The 20,758-nt window shown below is 42.0% G+C and overlaps 1 protein-coding gene and 1 long non-coding RNA gene across 2 annotated transcripts in view; one reads left to right on the top strand and one right to left on the bottom strand.

Moving 5' to 3' along the window:
• The window catches only part of LOC135361947 (uncharacterized), a 28,271-nt gene extending 11,795 nt beyond the window's left edge, over positions 1-16,476 (top strand). The window contains exons 2-3 of the long non-coding RNA XR_010406213.1: positions 13,373-13,419; positions 14,410-16,476. This is a non-coding gene — a long non-coding RNA (uncharacterized LOC135361947). The remainder of the gene's footprint in view (positions 1-13,372; positions 13,420-14,409) is intronic.
• ARL13A (ADP ribosylation factor like GTPase 13A) lies at positions 1,893-9,886 on the bottom strand. Its single transcript, XM_064574798.1, has 7 exons — positions 9,828-9,886; positions 9,376-9,446; positions 4,504-4,753; positions 3,669-3,774; positions 2,943-3,130; positions 2,220-2,310; positions 1,893-2,117 (listed from the first exon to the last, which is right to left on the bottom strand). The coding sequence occupies exons 1-7, from the start codon at positions 9,884-9,886 to the stop codon at positions 1,893-1,895; spliced, it is 990 nt and encodes a 329-aa protein (XP_064430868.1).
• Positions 16,477-20,758: the final 4,282 nt, after the last annotated feature.

Below are 20,758 nucleotides of genomic sequence, written 5' to 3'. Positions count from 1 at the left end.
ATTCCAACCTGACCCTTTACTTCTAAGGCTCGATTTCAGTTGGTCACCCATGACAAATTGTTCGCGGGCTGCATGAGGAGCATCCAGGTGCAGAGACGTAACGTCTCTGTTCTTTGCCAAAGGTCATCTTCGTTCTCAAATGGCTGCCACCTAACTTTTCTTGAGCCTCTCGGGGCAGGTATAAGCTTCATTTGATGGCTAGAGTGCAGATGTGTAGAAACAGTGGGAGTCTCCACAGGGATGTGATGTTAGAGTAGGTGGACTTGTAGGTAGGAGAGACTTTAGAAGTATTAGCAAATAGAAATGAAAAAAAAAAAAAAAACCAAAACAAAACCGAGCAGTCCTGATGGTTCTAGAGATGAGCCCATTTACTGAGGGAAGAAGGATAGGAGATGGTTTCTTTGGACTTCCCTCCATTTTTCTCTTTAGTACTCTGTTAAAAGTCTAATAGAAAGAAAACAGCCAGTCACTGCAAAGTGAAGCTAAGCACCAGGTTTCCTGTCCTTTCCAGATCACTCCCGGTTGGGAGGGTGTTGGCCCCTACACCCAAGGGGGCGTAGACTGCACCCCTCCAGACACCTGCCCTCATACTTTCAGTCTTGCTCTCTTCCCTCTCCCCTTCATATAAGGAATACTAACCACAGGATCCAAAGGCTTCTTCACAGGGATTTTCCAGTAACATCTCTTCTGTGTCCCATGCCTCCAGTTTTTTTTTTGCCTTGGGTTCTGAGGTTATAGAAATGAAAAATGGATTTCAGTTTTGGACAGAGATTTAGGGGTAGTTCCTGACATCTAGAAAAACAGTTCCTCTGCTCTTCTACCAGATTTCTTCCACTCTGCTCTCATCCTCACCCCTCGTCCCCAGAGCAGTGCCTCTCTCCTCCTCAGTGGCCCTGGTCAAGGCTAGGCCCCTCCGTATAGGTGTAACAATCCAAGGCTCTGGGGTGGCCTGAAGGGCTAGATTCCTTGGAGAGCAGAGGTGACATAATATTGACAGTTGACCATCACGGACAGTGGGGTCCCAAGGAACACTGAGAAGGAGTGGCCATTAACAACAATGGGCCCTCAAGGTCTCATAGCTTTAAAAAAAAAAAAAATGCCTTTACTGTATTGGGAGAGGTTGTGTATGCTTATTATAAAAACTAGAATTTCCAAAAAACCAAACATCCAAAGAAAGTCACCTAGGCCTTTTGCTTCTCAAAATCACCTAGTATCTCACCCCTGGAGAAAACCACTGCTGGTTTGGTGATTTCCCTTCAGATATTCTGTGCATGTATACACGTCACCCTGAACATGCTAGACTCTGATTTACCATTTTCTCTAACAAGTTTCCATAGTGTAGTGGTTATCATGTTCACCTCACCATTTTCTCTAACAAAATATCAGGCTGTGGAAAACTTTCCATGTCAGTAAATATAAGTCAACCTTATCCCTTTTAATGTCTGCATAGTATTCCATTGTATGAATGCACCAAAATTTATTTAGCTGTTCCCCATTATTAGTCCTTTAGCTTATTTCCAACTTTTAGCTGTTGTACACAATATTGGGTTTCCACGTTTTAATTTTTTTGATTTTTTAAATTTTGATTTTTTATTAACATATAGTGTATTATTTGTTTCAGGGGTACAGGTCTGTGATTCATCAGTCTTACACAATTCACAGGGCTCACCATAGCACATACCCTCTCCAATGTCCATCACCCAGCCACCCCACCCCTCCCACCCAGTGTCAGCCAGTGCTGGGGTGCTGGGGCATCATACTGGGCTACCAGAGGGTAGTCCCCAAGCACTCTCCCTGTACTTCACCTGCTTCTTCTAACCACCAATCTCAGTATGAGAAATGAGTTTCAGACTCAAAATAGGAATACTCTTTGATAAATTGTGAGAGAAGGCCTATATATCTTTTCTTTTCTGGCTGACCACTGGCCCAGCATTACCTTCAAAAAGATCATCACTGACAAATGGAGCTGGGGGCTGCAAGTCATCACTTTGATTGTAGCAAAGCTCAGTAGTGTTCCGAGTTCTATTTCCGCCAGAACATTCACCCTCCTCCATGGGTTCATCTAAAGCAAATGTTACTGATATATTCTTTTTGGGCCTTAATCTTAAACCTTCTTTCTGTACAGCAAGAAGATGGAGGAAAAAAAAAAAAAAGTCAGTTGGTGCTCCGACAGTTCAGGGCTTGGTTGCTGGGGCAGCAACATTTAAAGAGCCACTTACCTGTAGGATTGGCTTTAGGGGTCTAGCTTCCACTGAGCATTGTCCTAGATGCTGTCTTTTTTCTTTGGACATTCCCATCCTGGTAGCAAAGCTGGGGAAGAGAGGAAAGACAAAGCAGTAGTGAAAATAAATACACTTCAGGCTCCTTAATTGAATGTAGCTATTACCCCATCCCTGTCGTATGCCTTTGGACCTTGAAAGGGATGACAGAGCAAGAGGACATTTAGGTCTTTTAGTCCTCAAAACCTTAATCAACTCCTGTTTTCTTTTTCTTTTTTCCTTTTTCTTCTTCTTTTCCATACTCTGTTCTCTCTCATCTTTCCTAATTAATGGGGGGAACAGAGAACCAAAAGCAGAGAATGTAGGGTAGCTTTAAGACTTTTCGCCATAAAATGTCTCCAATCAGCTTCTTAAGGGGCTCCTGTTTCTGTGCGCCTCCGTGTGGCAAACCAGGCAACAGAAACCCTGTTTTGGAGAAGCTCTAATACGGATAGGTTTGGCTTTACCTTTCTACAACTCATCCCACTAACATGAAGGGAGGGTAGACCTAACAATGTTGGAATGTTCATGGTCGTTGCCCTAGCCCCATTTGGGCCAGCTGATCTTGAGACACTTGCTCAGCACTGCACAGAATCCAAACACCACCCAGACCTCCCTGCCTATGTTGAAGATTGACTCCTGAATCTATTCTTCGTAGTACACCTAATAGAGGCAGCTCAGTACCTGTCTGATGAGCATCTTTCCCCAGAGCCTCTGGTGCCCTTGGAGGTTGGGATACTCGAGGCGAGAGGCTGTTGGCGAGTACACAGCTCTTCATATTTATCCCCAATGGCAGCTAATAGCCAGCGCAGCCCTTCAATTATGGGCTGATGGTTCCTTCTTTGGGGGTTTTTGATAGCTGAACAGGGTTCCTGTGACAAAAAGAGAAGAGAAGGCTCTAGCCCACAGGACTGGAACCCCCGATGCCCAAAGTCCCAATTATTCTCGGCCAAGAGCAGAGGTACACTGAAGCTCTGCTATGCCTAGAGACGCTCTCAGACTTCCCAGGAGACACCCAGCGCTCACTCCTGAGAAGGAAGACGAAAGACAAAAGTTAAGGTCCTTTAAAAAAGTGATTGTGGTGTCGTGTCCCGGATGTGTGACCTTGGGAAGTCACTCATAGCCTCTGAGCCTTAGCTTTCTTATCCATAAAATGAGGATGTTGAAACTTCTAATTGTACAGAGCTATTTTGAAGGCCTAATGAGAAAACAGATGTGAAAGTGTTATAAGAATGTGTTATTTACTGTCAGCATTGAGTCAGAAATCATCACTGTAGATGTTGCCTGTGGGGGAGAGGCTTTGCCTGAGACCCGGCAGATGGGGCTGATTATGGAATGGGCCAAGGGATGCATCAGCTGGGCTCGAGAGGGTGAGGGTGAGGGAGGGGAGGAAGGGGGGTTGATACTTACCACTCGGCACAGGGACTTGTTCTCATTCACTAGCCTTTCTAGGAGTAGATATTCAATAATATCACAAGGTTGGAGGGCATCCTTCTTGTCTTGTTTGTTTGCCAGGCTAGAGCAGGACATAGGAGAGGGGGAGGGAAGAGAAAAGGAAGAGTGTAACCGAAATAGAGGCCAAGGGCAAGCAAAGAAGGGAAAGAGGAGGGAAAGAAGGGAAAGAGGACCAATCTAGTATAACTACTACATATCCAGGAACTAGCTTTAAAAACATAACCGATGGGATGAGGCAGAAATATTTCTAGCCAACTCTCAGTGGAGGAAAGAAGAGGACAGATACTTTGAATTCAAGATAATCTCCAGGCCTCGTTTCTCACTTCCTCTATGCTATGCCATCAAACTTGAATTAGAATTGCTAACCAGGATATGAACAGATTTGGAGTTTTTACACACTCTCCCAACCTCTGTTCAGGCTTGAGTTGGGGGTACTAATGAGGAATGAAAAAAGCAAATAGGGAGTGGGGGAAGGATGAGGATTGATGGGCCACCGGAATTATCACCCTGGAATGAATGCTAGTTACATGACTCTTGGGTAGTTTGCCAAAGGAGGAGTCCACTGGCATCAATTATACAAAATAGGGCTTGTTTTCTGCCACCTTCTCAGGGTCAGAGACTGAAAGTGGCTTTTGAAAACCACCCCCAGAGGACCGGCCCTCTTCCCCTCACTGAGCTAAAGGGAAGAGGAGGTCAAGCTGGGTGTGACAAAGGGGCCACCCTTCCTCTGCCTACTTCTCTTCTGAAGGTACATGGGAAGGGGCAACTGGGCACAAAAGCAGAGACTTACAATAGGATAGGTTTCCCTGCCACTCTTTTATCAGACAGCAGATGTGTCAAGATGATCTTCACTTCCTGCATACGTCCGAAGTCACTGGAATCCAGGACAAAAACAAGTCCGTGTGCCTGTGCGTAGTAGTTCGGCCAGATTTCTCGGCCCTTCATGTCTCCATTCAGGTCATAGATGGAAATTTCATACTCATCCAGCAAGAGCGTAGTCAGTTCAGATTTCATACAATTGTCCATCCTACTGGGAAGTACTGGGCATAGGGGAAGAGAGGAGAAGCAACCACAAAGCAGGGGTTAGGCGTAAGAATGTGTTAAACAACAATCTGAACCTTGACCAGAGCCTGCCCTGAGGAATCCAACTGAGGCGTCTTGCCATCCTGCTCACACTCACGGATTCATCTTCCTCAACCAGCACTCTGTCATGCTACTCTTTCCTGGCTCAGTAACCTTCAGTGAGTGCCCACTGCTCACAGGATAGAATACTGACTCCTTTGCCTCCTAACCTGCCAGACCTGACTGGTGTCCACAGAGCTCCTGGTACACACCCAGTTTCTTCCTCCCTCTGCTCCTTGGCTTGTGCTCCTCCCATGCCACAAGAATGCCATGCTCTGTCTTGCCCTGGGCCTTCACAAGATGCTATTTCCCATTGCTTAGAACACTCTCCCACTACTCTGTTTGCTTAATGTCTTTTTGAAAATATATCAGTTTAGATCTTGTTTCCTCTAGGGAGTTTTCCCTAACTCACACCACCATCCCCCAGTCTGGACAAGGTGCCTTTCTTCCGGGCTTACCACTCACAGCACATATTAGTGTTATAAATTCTATGGTTTTGTTATCTGAGTTATAAGCTACAACAGGACAGGAACCTTTCAGTTCTAGTCACCATTGTATCTGTGAGCACACAGCTGGCATAACAAATATTTGTGGAATGAATGAATGAATGAACAAGAGGCCCTTCTCTCCCACCCTTTCTTCAAGGCCCAGCTCAAATACCACTTTTTTTTTAGGAAGCCTCTCTGACCTGTCCAGTTCTCATTTCTCTCTCTCTCATTGAGCACGTGGTCTAGTGAACTGGTTCTTAACCTCATTCTGTGCGTGTCCTGTCTTCCCAACTAAAATGTAAGCTCTGTCAGGGAGGGGCTCTGCATTACCTTACGTGTAGTAGGTGTTCAACAAATGTTTATGGTGTCTGTTACTGTGGATGAAAGTATGAAGTCCTCTTCCTCATATTTCCTCCAAGAAACCATTCCAAACTCAGATATGTTTACCATTTCAAGGCTATGGCCAGAGCATAGAATCCCATAGAACATTTCATGCCTCTTTCAGGTCCCATAGAAATGCAGTTCAAAATGGCAGTTTAATACACATTTCAGTCTTTTGAACTGAGAGTCCTAGCCTGGCTCTCTCCCCACATTAGTAGTAAAATGATTTTATAGATTCTCTACACTCATACCTGGGAGTTTTAACACCAGAATCCATAGCTTCTTATTTATATATAGCCTTAGATCTACCTATGACATTTTCCATGGGATTGCCAGAATGAGTCATTTAGCTGAGAAGTTAGTAAGATGCTTTCAAATCTTTGAAAATGATTATATACACATTTACATGTATGTGTGTGTATAATATATAATTACATTTTAATGTGATCTTATAACTCCTGTTTTCATGTTAGTCAATGATCTTTTTTAATTATAGTTTTCAGATAACATATAATTTTCAGTCACAACTTTGATGTGATATTTGCTATGTCTGTATTAGACTACTTAAAAATAGTGAGTAAATAGGTTGAAACTCCATAAGTAATTTTTAAATCTTGTTTCCTGCATCCAGGTAAGCTTTATTTTATTTTTTCCCTGTCAGAGCAAAATATTTTCCCTAGTTTTTTTTCTTTGTACTTGAAACCTTACCAGTCCCTTCGATAATGCAATCTATTGTTGGTGAACCTTAGAAGCCATGAGAAGTTGTTTCCTGATATTTTACATTTCTCTTATTTCCGCTATTAATTTCTAAACTCCCTGAGGACAGGTACTGAGTCTAATTTATCTCTCCATGCCTAGCATAGTGTTTCATAAAGCACAGGCTGGGGACTCTCTGATTCAGAGATACACGGAGGTGATCGTTAAGTTCTACTTTATACCAAATGAATCAGAACCTCTATGTTTGGGACCCAAGCATTCGTATGTTTAACAAACTCCTAGTTAAGAAAATCCCCAGGTGATTTTTCTGCACTTTTAAGCTTGAGACTTACTGCCTTAGAAAGCAATCAAACTCATGCTTGTTGTGCCTCAGCATCATCTGGTGCTCTTAAGATTTCGAATCTGTGGGCCCACCCGGACCAAAGTATCTGAACCTCCAGGCACCTGGGTCAGTAGGTGTGAAATACCCCCAGGTGGTTCTGAGTTTTGGCTCTCAGTACTCACTGTGCTCGAGGATCACCTATGGAGCTTTTAAACCCTATGACACCAGGCCTCGTTCTTTGAAGGTTTGATGCCATAGATCTGGGGTGGGGCTTAAGCATCTTTTTTTTTTTTTTTTTTTTTTTTAAAGCTCCCTAGGTAACTAAAATGTATAGCTGGATTTGAGAGGCACTGCTCTAAATGCCCTCATTTAGGGCAGCTACTTGTTCTCATGTTTGGGTTTCTTGCCCCACGGGACCATGACAGGCAAAACAGTTACAGTGAATGGTGTCATTGACAATAATGGCTAATGTCCCCCAAAATATTTTATAGCTGGCATCTTCAAATGTTCACACAAGTTAGAACTTGTAGATTGGAATTTCCTTCCTAGGTTATTTTCTGTTCTTGGCAATCATAAACATCTGCAGGAGCAGGGGAGGCGAGCTATTGTATTTTGGGTACAGAGCCACCTACTAGATTGACTCTGGTTGTCATGCATGGCCAAAGATGAGACAGCCTTCGGATTGTGACAACAGTGACACTTTGCTTCTTGACCATTCAAAACTATTCTCTGAACGAAGTCACAACCATACACCTATTGGTTTATGAATCAGCCCCAGGTTAGTCACCAAGCACAAGGCAAGTTATATAGTAACACATTAAACAGATGAGAGGCTCTCTCCTCTAGGAATTAGAATAAAAAGCAGACACTGTTCTCATAGACAAAATAGCACATGGCAAATTGCAGATGAATGCTTCCCAAAGCTGGCTGGCCATCAGAAACACCTGGGGAGTTTTTAAAAGATAAATTCCCAGGCCCCACCCAGAGTGGGTGGGAATCTCGGGGTGGGGCTGCGTTGGGGCTCTAAGAATTATCCCCACTTTCATCAGTAATCCTGTGATTTATCTTAGCTCCTTGATTTTCCTGCTACTCCTTGCCTTTTTACCATTTCTGCCTATCAGAGAACTGGGAGAGGCAGGGAGTCAAGTTTGCTGCCTATAAGGGGAGAGGACGGGGGATGGAGAAGTTGTAAAGAGGCAGTATGTTGCCTGAGGAGAATGAGGGAGAATAGTCATTCCACAAATATTTATTGAGTACCTGCCTGAGGGTACTAAAAGTACAGAGACTAAAGATACAGAGGTGAAAAGATCTATTACTTCTCAAGGGTCTCACAGTCTAGGGGATGTACTTGCTATTGTACAGTGATGTTGTGGTAAGTGCAAGATAGAGGGAGGCACAGAACAGAGCAGGAGCTGAGGAAGGAGGCAGTGGGAATTAGGGATGGCCCAGGTCGAGCTGGGGTCAAGCTTAGGCTTGTGTCTCAGGGCATTTGATTAAGCAGTTAAATAGTGAAGTGGATGAATTGATAGGTCATGAGATGGCATGCGCAGAGTGTGGGCATGTGAACTAGAATGCTATGATCACAGAGGGGTGGCAAATAATGTGTTTTGGCTTTATCAGGGGGCAATATGCAGAGGGCATGGGAAAAGGAAGCTGGAGGTGAAATCAAAGGCCAAATCATGGAGGACCTTGTATGCTGCTGGGGAATTTACATTTTGTTTTGATGATAAAGGGGAGGCTTTGGTTTTGAGCAGGGAAGTGCCATGATCATATCTTTGTATTAGATCCTTCAGGCAACTGTGTGGATTGAATACTGGAGTGGGGAGTCAACTAGAGATGGTAAGATCAGCCAGCAGGCAGTCACTGTAGTGCAAGGAAATTGATGCAGGCTTCAAGCAAACAAGTGGCAGAGGAGACAGGTGAGCCCTTTCCCGTACTTTGCTGAGGGCCCAGGTAATGTAAAGCTCAGCAACATCGTCATACCCCTTCTTTTATTTTATAAACTTCAATGGAGGGCATCCTATGCTGGGCTCCCTGGTTGGCTGGCCAGCAGTTAGATGGGTCTTCACAACTAGAATAGTAGCTCCCTGAAATTCTGTGTAACTGTTGCTTGAAATGTCAAGGTATTAAACTGGGGATCTGGTATTAAGCTTGCATGTCTCTGAACTGACAACATTTCTCAAGCTCCAACCCTCTATATTAACTGTCACGGAGAGTTTCATGTTATTAAACTTCTTCGTCATCCCACACTTGTCTCTCTTATCTAGACCAAATTCCACTTTAATTGAGTTCTGAAACTAGACACCTTTTTCAACCTGCTATCCTTTATAATTGACTACAGTACTTTACATAGTTTGAGCTCATTCATACTGACACTATGAGAGGACCTTCAATTAGGACATCTTGTAAAGGGAGAGGTGACAGACATTACATAAACAGGCTGATAATACCCAAGGAGAGGAGTGTGTGTGTGTGTGTGTGTGTGTGTGTGTGTGTGTGTGTTGGGAAGTGTTTATCTTCAAAAGAGGGAACCTGAGGGTCATGAAGTAAGGCTAGGACGGAATGATTATTTCATTGGTCCCTGGGGCCCATGGGAGACCTAAACCAGTATCTAATGCTCTTAATTCCTTACATCTTTGGAAAGCCTCCACAAGAACAGTTTTGCCCGAGTTGTCCAATCCAATGATAATGATGGTCACATTCCTGGAAATAGAAAAGAAAAATGAGCCAAAGCCTTATAAAGCACTGTTAGTTCTTGGGATAAACAAAGAATTCTATTCTTCGTTGACGTTTGAGGCTCTGCCTGCAGGAATCCCAATGCATGTACTGTAAAAAGCACAGCCAATGTGGTAGAAAGTGGTATGGGAACCCCTTCTTAAAGGCTCCAAGGATGCATTTCTTCCCTGATTTACTTGCCTTGTAGAATTGGCCATCTGCCCCCCAACCTTGCCTCCAATCTTGCAGATATTGCTTAATCACTCTCCCTCACAATGTATATCATGAAGATTCATTCCTTGAGGGACTTTGGGCAGAGACATTGGAGGAAATGGTGGACTATGTCTAGAGAAATAATTGCAATATTACCTTCGTGTCTCTTCAGTTGTCTTTAGCCGAGACCAGCAGGAGGTCAGCAGCCGGAACATGATTCAGCTTGGCTCTTTAATATTAAGGGAAACAAAGGAATGAGAAACCACCCCCATTATTAACACTGAACCTAAGTCAGCTTATCACACAAGTGCTGATAAACAAAGCCTGAAGTCAGAAGTCCATAACTTCATGCTATCCAACCTTGTCTCTAAATGTCATAGAGGGAAAAACTGGTAATTCTCAAGTCCACTGGAAGGTACCTGCAAAGTGGGGGGATTTCTTATTAAAGCAACCCACCACGGGCATGATAACATCAGCTGTGGTCTGTCCCTTCAGCCATAGTTCATCCCTGTTAGGAATATCTTCATTCACTCCTGGGTGGGGTGGGGCATGCAACAAAACCTTGGAGAAGAACCAGATTAGATTTTAAGAAGGACCTAATGGGAGACCTAAGTAACAGCTACCCATTGGGCTTGGTTCTTTTATTGCTTCTGCTTCAAAAATGTGTGTATTGGTGACCCACTGTCATAGATTACATACAATTTCTAGAGCTGTAAGGGACTTTAGAGATCACCTAGTCTAATAGATTTCAAACATCAGTCCAGGGGCCCCACTCCCAAAGATTCTAGGGAGCTGCATAAGTACCCCCAGGTGATTTCAAAATGCAGCCGTCTTTGGAAGTGACCACCTAAGTAAAAAGGGCAATTTAGACAATCACTTCAACGTTTCTTCATGTTGTAGTGTGTATTAGTATTTTGTTCCTTTTTCTGGTTGAATAATATTCCCTTGTGTGGATATACCATAGTTTATCCATTCACCAGTTGATGGACATTTGGATTATTTCTACTTTTTGGTTCATATGAATAATGCTGCTATAAACATTTGCATACAAGTTTCTGTAGGGACATGTGTTTTCAGTTTTCTTGGGTATATACCTAGGAGTGTAATTGCTGAGTCATATGATAACTCTATGTCTAACCTTTTGAGGAAGTGCCAGACTGTTTTCCAAAGTGGCCGCAACGTTTTACACTCCCACCAGCAGTGCAGGAGGGTTCCAATTTCTCCACATCCTCACCAACACTTGTTGTTGTCTTTTTTTTTTTAAAAGATTTTATTTGACAGAGAGAGACACAACGAGAGAGGGAACACAAGCAGGGGAGTGGGAGAGGGAGACTCAGGTTTCCCGCTGAGCAGGGAGCCCGATGTGGGGCTCAATCCCAGGACCCTGGGATCATGACCTGAGCTGAAGGCAGATGCTTAACCACTGAGCCACCCAGGCGCCCCTTGTTGTTGTCTTTTTGTTTATAGCTATCCTAGCGGGTATGAAGTGGTATCTCATTGTGGTTTTGATTTCATTTTCCTAATGACTAATTATATTGGAGCCCAGAGCTGGGGGAAGTTCCAATTGGGTTAGCAAAGCACTTCAACTGATACCTCAGATGGGCTTTGCCTAGCTACCTCATGAGCACAGTGCATGTCCATCTTATCCATGGATAACGTAACAAGGTTCTGCAGAGTCAGTCCCTATTTTGGAGAATTGCCATTCCCAAATAGAGACTCGCAGTTCACAGTATTACTTATACAGTTTATTCCCTAGGAAAATCATTTGGCTCCCCATAAGGACCTCCTGGAGAATGGCTATGGCTTATGCCCCATGAAAAGGAAACCTTATATATGGCCTGTGATCAAATCCAGCCTTATTCCCACTTTGCTCCTGAAGCTGATAAGACCCGGAGCCTGAACACCAGAGCCTAATTGTCTGGGTTCCATGATAGCCATCTCCCCTTGAGAGGAGGCCAGCAGCAGCTTCATGTCTATGTCCTGATAGTTGGCAGAGCTTCCCAGCTTGATTTCAGGCTCTCTGTATTTGTTAGTGTCACCAAGAAAAGTCAAACTGACACCACACAAGTCTTTCCTCAAGAACTCACTCTAAAGAAGGATAAATAGGATAACAGAGGAGGAAAACAATGGGACTGGGGGGTTACTGGTCCTTTCTTTCATCTCTAGTGTCTCTCCTAGGTATCCTGGGATGAAATAATCTAAATTAAGCCTTCAGATCTCTTTTCTGTAAAATGGAGATAATGATATATTTTGCTTACCTTGAGGTGGTTAATTATTTATCTGATTAGAAGTTGGTTCTTTTTGGATGAAAGACATAAGATGTGTAGAGTAATAGGAAGGTGTATTGAGCTTTCTAGCCTTCTTGCCAGATTAATACAGCTCAGTTGCCTGCTTGTGAAGGGTATGGCAATGGCCTAACAATGGCTGTCAAGGTTCTGACATATCTATGGCAACTGCTGCCTGGTTCATAGCAACCAAACCCACACCTTCCTACCTTATATGATTACAGCTAATTACTAAATGAATTTTTAGTCATCATAGTCTTTTTTTTTAGTTTACAAAGTATTTATATATATTATACAAAGTGTATATTTATTTATATAGAACTTGGTATGTGCCAGCACTCATTTAAATCCATTATACATATTAACTCATTTAATCCTTATTACAGCATTGACAAAATTAGGGACTGTCATTCCTACTTTTTGGAGATGAGGTTCACAAAGAGGTTAAGTAATTTTCCTAGGGTTACCCAGCTAGTATGTGATAAAGTCAGAATTTGAATCCAGGTGTTCTGGCTTCCAGGTGACCTGTATATTAGGGGCACCTGGGTAGCTCAGCCAGTTAAGTGTCTGCCTTGGGCTCAGGTCATGATCCCGGGGTCCTGGGATCGAGTCCTGTATCAGGCTCCCTGCTCCTTGGGGAGTCTGCTTCTCCCTCTCCCTTTCATTCTCCCTCTGCACTCTCTCGCTCTCTCAAATAAATAAATAAAATCTTTTTTTTTTTTTAAATAAAAGAACCTGTATATTAGGTTAAGGATCTCACAGGCTGTGTGAATGAGATGATTTTAGGTACCAAAGAAACTGCCTCTGCTCTGGCCCTCTCTGTCTCTTCTGGCCAAACTGTATCTTACTTATTCTTTTTTTTTTAGTGAACTTTTTAAAAATAAACTTCATTTTTTTAGGATGGTTTTAGATAAACAGAAAAATCACAGGATACTACAGAGATTTCCCATATACCCTGAACCCAGTTTCCCCTATTCTTAGCATCTTATGCTAGTATGGTACATTTTTTCTTAAAATTAATGAATCACTATTTTTGAATGTCCTTCTTCTGTTCCAAGATCCTGTCTAAAATACCATAGCACATTTCGTTGTTAAGTCTCCTTAGCTCCTCTGGGCTGTGACAGTTGCTAAGATTTTGTTTTTGATGACCTAGACAGGAGTCCTGGTCAAGTAGTTTGTAGAATGCTCTTCACTTGGTGTTTGTCTGATATTTTTCTCATGAGTAGACTGGAGTTACATGTTCTTGGGAGGAAAACCACACAAGCAAAGGCCTTTCTCATTACATCATACATATCATGAATACATGCTATCAACATGATGTATTGCTGGTGATGTTGACCTCAATCACCCAGCTGAGGTGGTGTTTGTCAGGTCTCTCCATTGTAAAGTTACTCTCTTCTCCCCTTTCCATACTAGGCTCTTTGGAAGAAAGTCACTATGTGCAGCCTACACTTCAGGAATGGGTAGGTATGCTCCACCTCCTTAAAAGTGGAGTATCTGCATAAATTATTTGGGATTCTTCTGTATGGGAAGTTTGTCTATTTTCACCTGTTTGTTTATTAAATCATTTATTAATACAATATGGATTCATGGGTATTTATTCTTTGAGTTATAATCCAATACTATTTTATTTTTTTATTTTTGCTCAAATTGTTCCAACTTTGGTACTGGGTGTTCTTCCAATAGACTCCTGTATCCCTCTGATATACCTCCATCTTTTTGTTTGTTTTTTTGAGCACTTCATTACTTTCTGGCACTATCAGGTGCTTCAGGCTCATCTTCTGTATTCCCTGCCCTATATAGAATCAGCCATTTCTTTGAGGAGTCCTGGATCCTTTCATTAGAGAATGGTCTTAGAAATCAAGATCTGAGTAGTAGATGTGCTCATTGCTACTGATGTGGTATTGCTTCTAGGCCCTCTCAGACGACAGAGCAAGGAAATGTATGTTTGTATACTAACTTGTATATATACCTGTAAATGTTTATGTGACAATGTTTATGTATATTGAACTAAACATGAGATCGTACTGATGTTTTCAACTCTAACCCATCACCACATGGATCATTCCAGCCTACTCCCTTGGCTCATCTGTAACCTCCTACCCCGACAATGAGCAACCCAGCTTCCATCATCCATGATCTATTGACTTGATTATTCAATTCCAGTATGCATATATAGCAGTATTATAAGTGTTAACTCATGCCTGGGGGGAACTTGATCAGCTAGAGTATAGTGCACTTCCTTTTGCTTTTGCTGTTACAGATTCCACTTATTTGCGAAGTTACTTGGGTCAGTACTTATCCTACTTCCTTCAGTGAAGCTCTTCCGTACATTTGTAATACACATACTGCAATAAGTTAATTTTATGTGTTGCCTTGACTGGGCCACAGGATGGATGCCCAAATATTTTGTCAAACATTATTTTTTTTAAAAGATTTTATTTATTTGACAGGGAGAGAGAGTACAAGCAGGGGGAGCGGCAGGGAGAGGGAGAAGCAGACTCTCCGCTGAGCAAGGAGCTCGACACGGGACTCAATCCCAGGACCCTGGGATCATGACCTGAGCCGAAGGCAGACACTCAACCGACTGAGCAACCCAGGTGTCCCTGGTCAAACATTATTCTGGGTGTTTCTGTGAGACTGTTTTGGGATGAGATTAACATTTAACTGAGTAAAGCAAATTGTGCTCCCTAATATATAGGCCTCACCCAATCAGTTGAAGGCCTGAATAGAACAAAAAGGCTGACCCTCCCCCAAGTAAGAGAAGATTCTTTCTATTTGACAGCTTTGGAAATGGGACATTGGCTTTTTTCCTGTCTTCCGACTTAAACTGAAACAATGGCTCCTCCTGGATCTTGGGCTTGCTGCCTTCGGAGTGGAACTATTCCATCAGTTCTCCTGATTCTCAGGCCTTCAGACACATGCTGGCGCTAAACCATCAGCTCTCTTGGGTCTTGAGCTTGCTGATTCACTCTGAAGATCTTGGGACTTGCCAGATTCCATAATGGCATGAGCCAGTACTTTCTAATAAATCTATATACACACACATCCACACATATATCCTGTTGCTGGGATATGAACAACTACATATTCTTGCATCAAGGCCTCCTTCTATCCTACCCCTTCTATCCTGCCTCCTGTTTTCTGCCTCAAATACTCTCCTCCTACCCTTCACTTTAATGATTCCTCCTCATCTTTCATTTCTCTCATCTTCCTGTCACCTCTTCAAAGATGGCTTCCTTGGCCCAGGTTTTTTCCCTTTCCCCTCCTCTTTCCATCCCTGTTACTTTTATTTTTATTTATTTTTTATGTTTTTAAAGATTTTATTCATTTATTTGGGAGAGAGAGAGAGTGAGTGAGTGAAAGAGAGCATGAGCAGGGGAAGGAGCAGAGGGAAAGGGAGAAGCAGACTCCCTGCTGAGAAGGGAGCCCGATGCGGGACTCCATCCCAGGACGCTGGGATCATGACCTGAGCTGAAAACAGATGCTTAACCGACTGAGCCACCCAGGTGCCCCTGTTATTTTTATTTTTAACAACTTTTTACTTGAAGCACATATGGAAAACTACACACAAAAAAACATAGCTTAAAGAGTTATTATAAAGTGAACACCCTAGAAACCACCACCCAGGTCAAGAAATAGAACACTGTCAGCCGCACCAGAGCCTCTCCATGTGCCCCATCTAAATCACAGCCTACTCCCTCCCTGCAAAAGTAACCACTATCTTGACTTTTTCAGGAGTCACTTCCTTGTGCTTCTTTATGCTTTTAATCACCTAAGTATGTATCCCTAGACACTGAGATTTTTTTAGTGGTTGCCATAACACCCTAAATTCATGACAATCTAGTTTAATAAAGATTTATTTATTTTTAGAGAGAGAGAGTGCGCACGAGTTGGGAGAGGGGCAGAGGGAGAAGGAGAGAATCTACAAGCAGACTCCCCGCTGAGCCAGGACCCCCCCCCCCCCGCCCAACTCAGGCTGATCCCAGGATCCTGAGATCATGACCTGAGCTGAAACCAAGACGCTTAACTAACTGAGCCACCCACGTGCCCTTGACGATCTAGTTTAAATTGATAACCAGCTTAACTTCAATAGCATACAAAAATTCTGCTCCTTTGCAACTCCACCCCAACTTTGTTGTCACAACTTACATTTTGTATATTGTGTGCCCAATAATACAAGTTTAAATTATTTTTATGCATTTATCTTTTAAGTTGTGTAGTAAATAAAAACAAAGTTACAAACCAAATATGCAGTAATACTGGCTTTTATATTTATGTAGTTACCTTTACTGGAGATATTTATTTCTTTGTATGACTTCGAGTTACTATCTAGTATCTTTGTTCCAACTTGAAGGATGCCCTTTAGCATTTCCCGTAGGGCAGGTCTACTGGTAACAAACTTCCTCAACTTAGTTTATCTGGGAATGTCTTAATTACTCCATTTTTGAAGGACAGTTATGCCAGTTACAGAATTCTTAATTAACAGTTTTTTCTTTCAGCACTTAATTTATTTTTATTATTATTATTTTTAGAGAGAGCATGCATGGGGTGGGGGGTGGGGGGGGTAGAGGGAGAGTAAGAGAGAGAATCCCAAGCAGGCTGCCTGCCATGGAGCCCAATGCAGGGCTCAGTCTCATGACCCTGAGATCATGACCTGAGCTGAAATCAAGAGTCAGATGCTGAACTGACTGAGCCATCTGGGTGCCCCTCTTTCAGCACTTTATTTCTTTTTAAAGATTTTATTTATTTATTTGACACAGAGAGAGAGCGAGCACAAGCAGGGGGGAGCAGCAGAGGGAGAGGGAGAAGCAGACTCCCCGCTGAGCAGGGAGCCCAATGTGGGACTCGATCCCAGGACCCTGGGATCATGACCTCAGCCGAAGGCAGATGCTCAACCGACTGAGCCACCCAGGTCATTTCACTGACTTCTGGCCTGCAATGTTTCCAATGAGAAATTAGCTAATAATCTTACTGAGGATCCTTCGTATGTGTTGTGTCACTTTTTCTTGCTGCTTTTAAGATTCTCTCTTTGCCTTTGGTTTTCAACAGTTTGACACATTATGGGACTCTATGTCTCAGGGTGGATCTCTTTGAGTATCATATTTGGAGCTCACTGGGGCTCTTTAATGTGTAGATTCATATCTTTTCATCAAATTTGGGAAATGATTAGCCATTATTTCCTCAAATATTCTTTCTTCACCTTTCTCTCTCTCTTCTCTTTTTGGGACTTTCATAATGTGTATGTTGGTCCACTTGATGGTGTCCCACAGATCTCTGAAGCTCTGTTCATCATTCTTCATTCTTTTTTCTTTCTACTCCTCAGACTTCATAATCTTGATGATCATATTTTCAAGTTCATTGATTCTTCTGCCTCCTCAAATCTGCTATTGAATCCCTCTAGTAAATTTTTTTATTTTAGCTATTGTACTTTTCAGCTCTAGAATTCTACTTGGTTCTGGGGCACCTGGGTGGCTCAGTCAGTGAAGCGTCTGCCTTCAGCTCAGGTCATGATCCCAGGGTCCTGGGATCCAGCCCCGCATTGGGCTCCTGGAGCCTGCTTCTTCTCCTCTCCACTTGTGCTCTCTCTTGCTATCTCTTTCTCTGTCAAATAAATAAATAAAATCTTGAAAAAAATATAATCTCTACTTGGTTCTATTTAGAATTTGTCTCTTTATTAATATTTTCATTCTGTTCATGCATTGTTTTCCAGATGTCCTTTAGTTCTTTGTCCATAGTTTCCTTTCTCTCTTGAGCATATTTAAGATAGTTAATTTAAAATCTTTGTCAAATGAGTCTCATGTCGGCTTTCTCAGGGATGGTTTCTACCAGTTCATTTTTTTTCCTGTGTATGAACCATACATTCCTGTTTCTTTGTATGTCTTACGGTTTTTTAATTGAAAATTAGACATTTAAATATAACGTGGTAACTCTGGAAATCAGATTCCCACTTTCCCCAGAGTTCTCTGTTTTTTATTGTTGAGGGCTATGGTCATCTGTTTGTTTCATGACGTTTCTAAACTATTTTTACGAAAACTATATTCTGTGTTATATGTTGTCACTGGTGTCTTGGTTTTTTAGCTTGTATTCAACTAGTTTTGAAGAGATTTCTTTGAACACCAGGAACTAAAACAAACAAACAAACAAAAGAAAAAAAACCCTCACCTCTTCTAGTTTTTGCAGATTGGCTCTGAATTGGGGGACTCCAATTCTTTATTTTTTTAAATATTTATTTATTTGAGAGAAAGAAATAGCAAGAGAGAGCACAAGTGGTGGGGAGGGTCAGAAGGAGAGGGAGAAGCAGGCTCCCCACTGAGCAAGGAGCCTGACATGGGGCTCAAACCCAGGACCCTGGGATCATGACCTGAGCCGAAGGCAGACGCTTAACCATCTGAGCCACTCAGGCACCCCAAGGCAGGGGACTCCAATTCTTATATGGGCTGTTTACACCTCTGCCTTAGCTTTCACTTCCTGCTTGCACTGAACCTAGAGATCAGCCAGGGGAGCAAGCCTAGGGTCTTCTCACGTCTTTTCTGAGCATACATCTTGCCCTGGATATGTATGTAGCTTTCTAAATTCCTCAGTATACACAGGCACTTTTGAGTGCTCTAATTTCCCAAAGGAACTTTCTTCCTGGCTTTTCCTCCCAGGATTTAGGTGGTATATTGATGGTATGGCTTAACAATAATCTTTGCCCCAGGCAGCTGCAGGATTCTGTTTACCTTACAATATTTTTGAGCAATGCCCATCACTTTTCTGCCCTGAATGAATTCTGATTTAGGGGAAACAAAGACTAGAACCCAGATAGGTTAGAACAGATCCACACAATAATTTGTGAGTAAGGTCTGCTCTGCCATCTCTGGAACCACGGACCAGGGTCCCACATTGGGAATGCAAGGTGCCATCTTTGAGACCACCACTGAGCTGGGGAAGGGGTGAGGCAAGGGTAGGTAAAAACACCACAAACCTTTCTTGCCATTTTTGTTTCCTTTTTTAAAAAAAAAAAATTCAGTGTTCACTTGGTTGCTTGTAAACCTTTGTTTTTCAGAGTTCTGACAAAACTGGTTCTGACAGTTTTTGCTTGTTTTTCATTGTTTCTGTGGAGGGATGGGAGTTTGGAGCTGGCTACTCTGCCATTAGCCGATGTCATTCCCTTACACACTGTAGTATTGCCCATTTTAGAAAACTTGATATTTTAACATCTCGTTTAATCTACAGGTTTACTCTTCATTCCTTTCTTTTAGCATTTGTTTTCTTTTTACAAAATTACCATATTTTAAAATAGACTTAGGGCGCCTGGGTGGCTCAGTCGGTTGAGCGATTGCCTTCGGCTCCGGTCATGATCCCAGGGTCCTGGGATCGAGTCCCACATTGGGCTCCCAGCTCTGCGGGGAGCCTGCTTCTCCCTCTCCCACTCCCCCTGCTTGTGTTCCCTCTCTCGCTGTGTCTCTCTCTGTCAAATAAATAAATAAAATCTTTAAAAAAAAATAAAAAAAATAAGATAGACTTAAAAAAACACATATATCCATGAATTTTAACACATGTATCCACCACCGTAATCTATATATAAAACAATTGCATCACCCCAAAAAATTCCCTCTTGCTATTTCTTGATAGTTATGCCTCTCTCTCAACCCTTCCCCCTACACACTCTTAACTTCTGGCAACCAATAATCTATTCACTATCATTACAATTTTGTCATTTTGAGAATGTTATATAAATTGAATCACAGTTTGAAACTAGTTTTTTAACTTCAGCCTAATGGCTTTGAAATTCATCCAAGTTTTTGTGTGTATAAATAGTTGGTTTCTTTTTACTGCTGAGTAATATTTCATTGTATAGATGTATTACAGTGTATTTATTTGATCCTTTGAAGGATGTTTGAATTATTTCCAACTTTTTTTTTAAGATTTTATTTATTTATTTGAGAGAGAGAGAGATGGAGAGAGAGAGAGAGGATGGGGGGGGCAGAGGGAGAAGCAGGCTTCCCACCCAACAGGGAGCCCAATGTGGGACTCGATCCCGGGACTCCAGGATCAAGACCTGAGCCGAAGGCAGTCGCTTAACCTCCTGAGCCACCCAGGCGCCCCTATTTCCAACTTTTGACAATTATGAATAGAGCTAGAATAAGCATCCATCATCAGGATTTTTTGTTTTTGCCTTTTTAACTTTTTATTTTGAAATAATTATAGTTTTACAGAAAGTTGTAAAAATAGTACAAGGAAGTCCTATGTACTTTTCACCTGGTGTTCCCTATTATTAATGGTAATACCTTATGTAACTATAGTACAATATTAGAACCATGAAACTGACATTGATAAAACATACAAACTGTATTCAGGTTTTACTAGTTTTACATGCACTCATTTGTATGTGTATAGTCTGTGCATTTTTTGCAATAACAGCTTTATTGAGACAATGCACAAACCAAACAATTCTCCCATTTAAAATCTTCAATTCAGTGGTTATTATGTTCAAAGAGTTGTGCATCCATTGCTGCAATCAATTTTAGAACATTTTGCTGCATCCTATAAGTTCTGGCGTGTTGTATTTCCATTTTTACTTGTCTCAAGGTATCTTTTGATTTCTCCTTTGACCTATTTGTTGTTCAGTAGCATGATATTTAATCTCCACCTATTTGTGAATTTTCCCATTTTTTTCTGGTAATTGATTTCTAGTTTTATACCATTGTGTTTGGAAAAGACGCTTGATATGATTTCAATTTTCTTAAATTTGTTAAGACTTGTTTTGTAGCCTAACATATGATACATCCTGGAGAATGTTCCGTGTACACTTAAAAA

The sequence above is a fragment of the Mirounga angustirostris genome, unplaced genomic scaffold (assembly GCF_029215605.1).
Source record: "Mirounga angustirostris isolate CCGP_5_RB_7025 unplaced genomic scaffold, mMirAng1.0.hap1 SCAF_11, whole genome shotgun sequence".
Classification (NCBI taxonomy): domain Eukaryota; kingdom Metazoa; phylum Chordata; class Mammalia; order Carnivora; family Phocidae; genus Mirounga; species Mirounga angustirostris.
The sequence above is the reverse complement of the archived record's forward strand: the minus strand, read 5'-3'. Positions and strand labels throughout refer to the sequence as shown.

What these genes read in the sequence shown, in the direction of transcription:
- ARL13A (XM_064574798.1), bottom strand. Translation starts at nt 9,886, where the DNA reads ATGTTCCGGCTGCTGACCTCCTGCTGGTCTCGGCTAAAGACAACTGAA. An exon ending in TGTGGAGGCTTTCCAAAGAT is followed by an intron (nt 4,754 to 9,375) that starts GTAAGGAATTAA and finishes CCCTATGCCCAG; the next exon opens with TACTTCCCAGTAGGATGGAC. An exon ending in ACAAGTCCCTGTGCCGAGTG is followed by an intron (nt 3,131 to 3,668) that starts GTAAGTATCAAC and finishes TTTTTGTCACAG; the next exon opens with GAACCCTGTTCAGCTATCAA.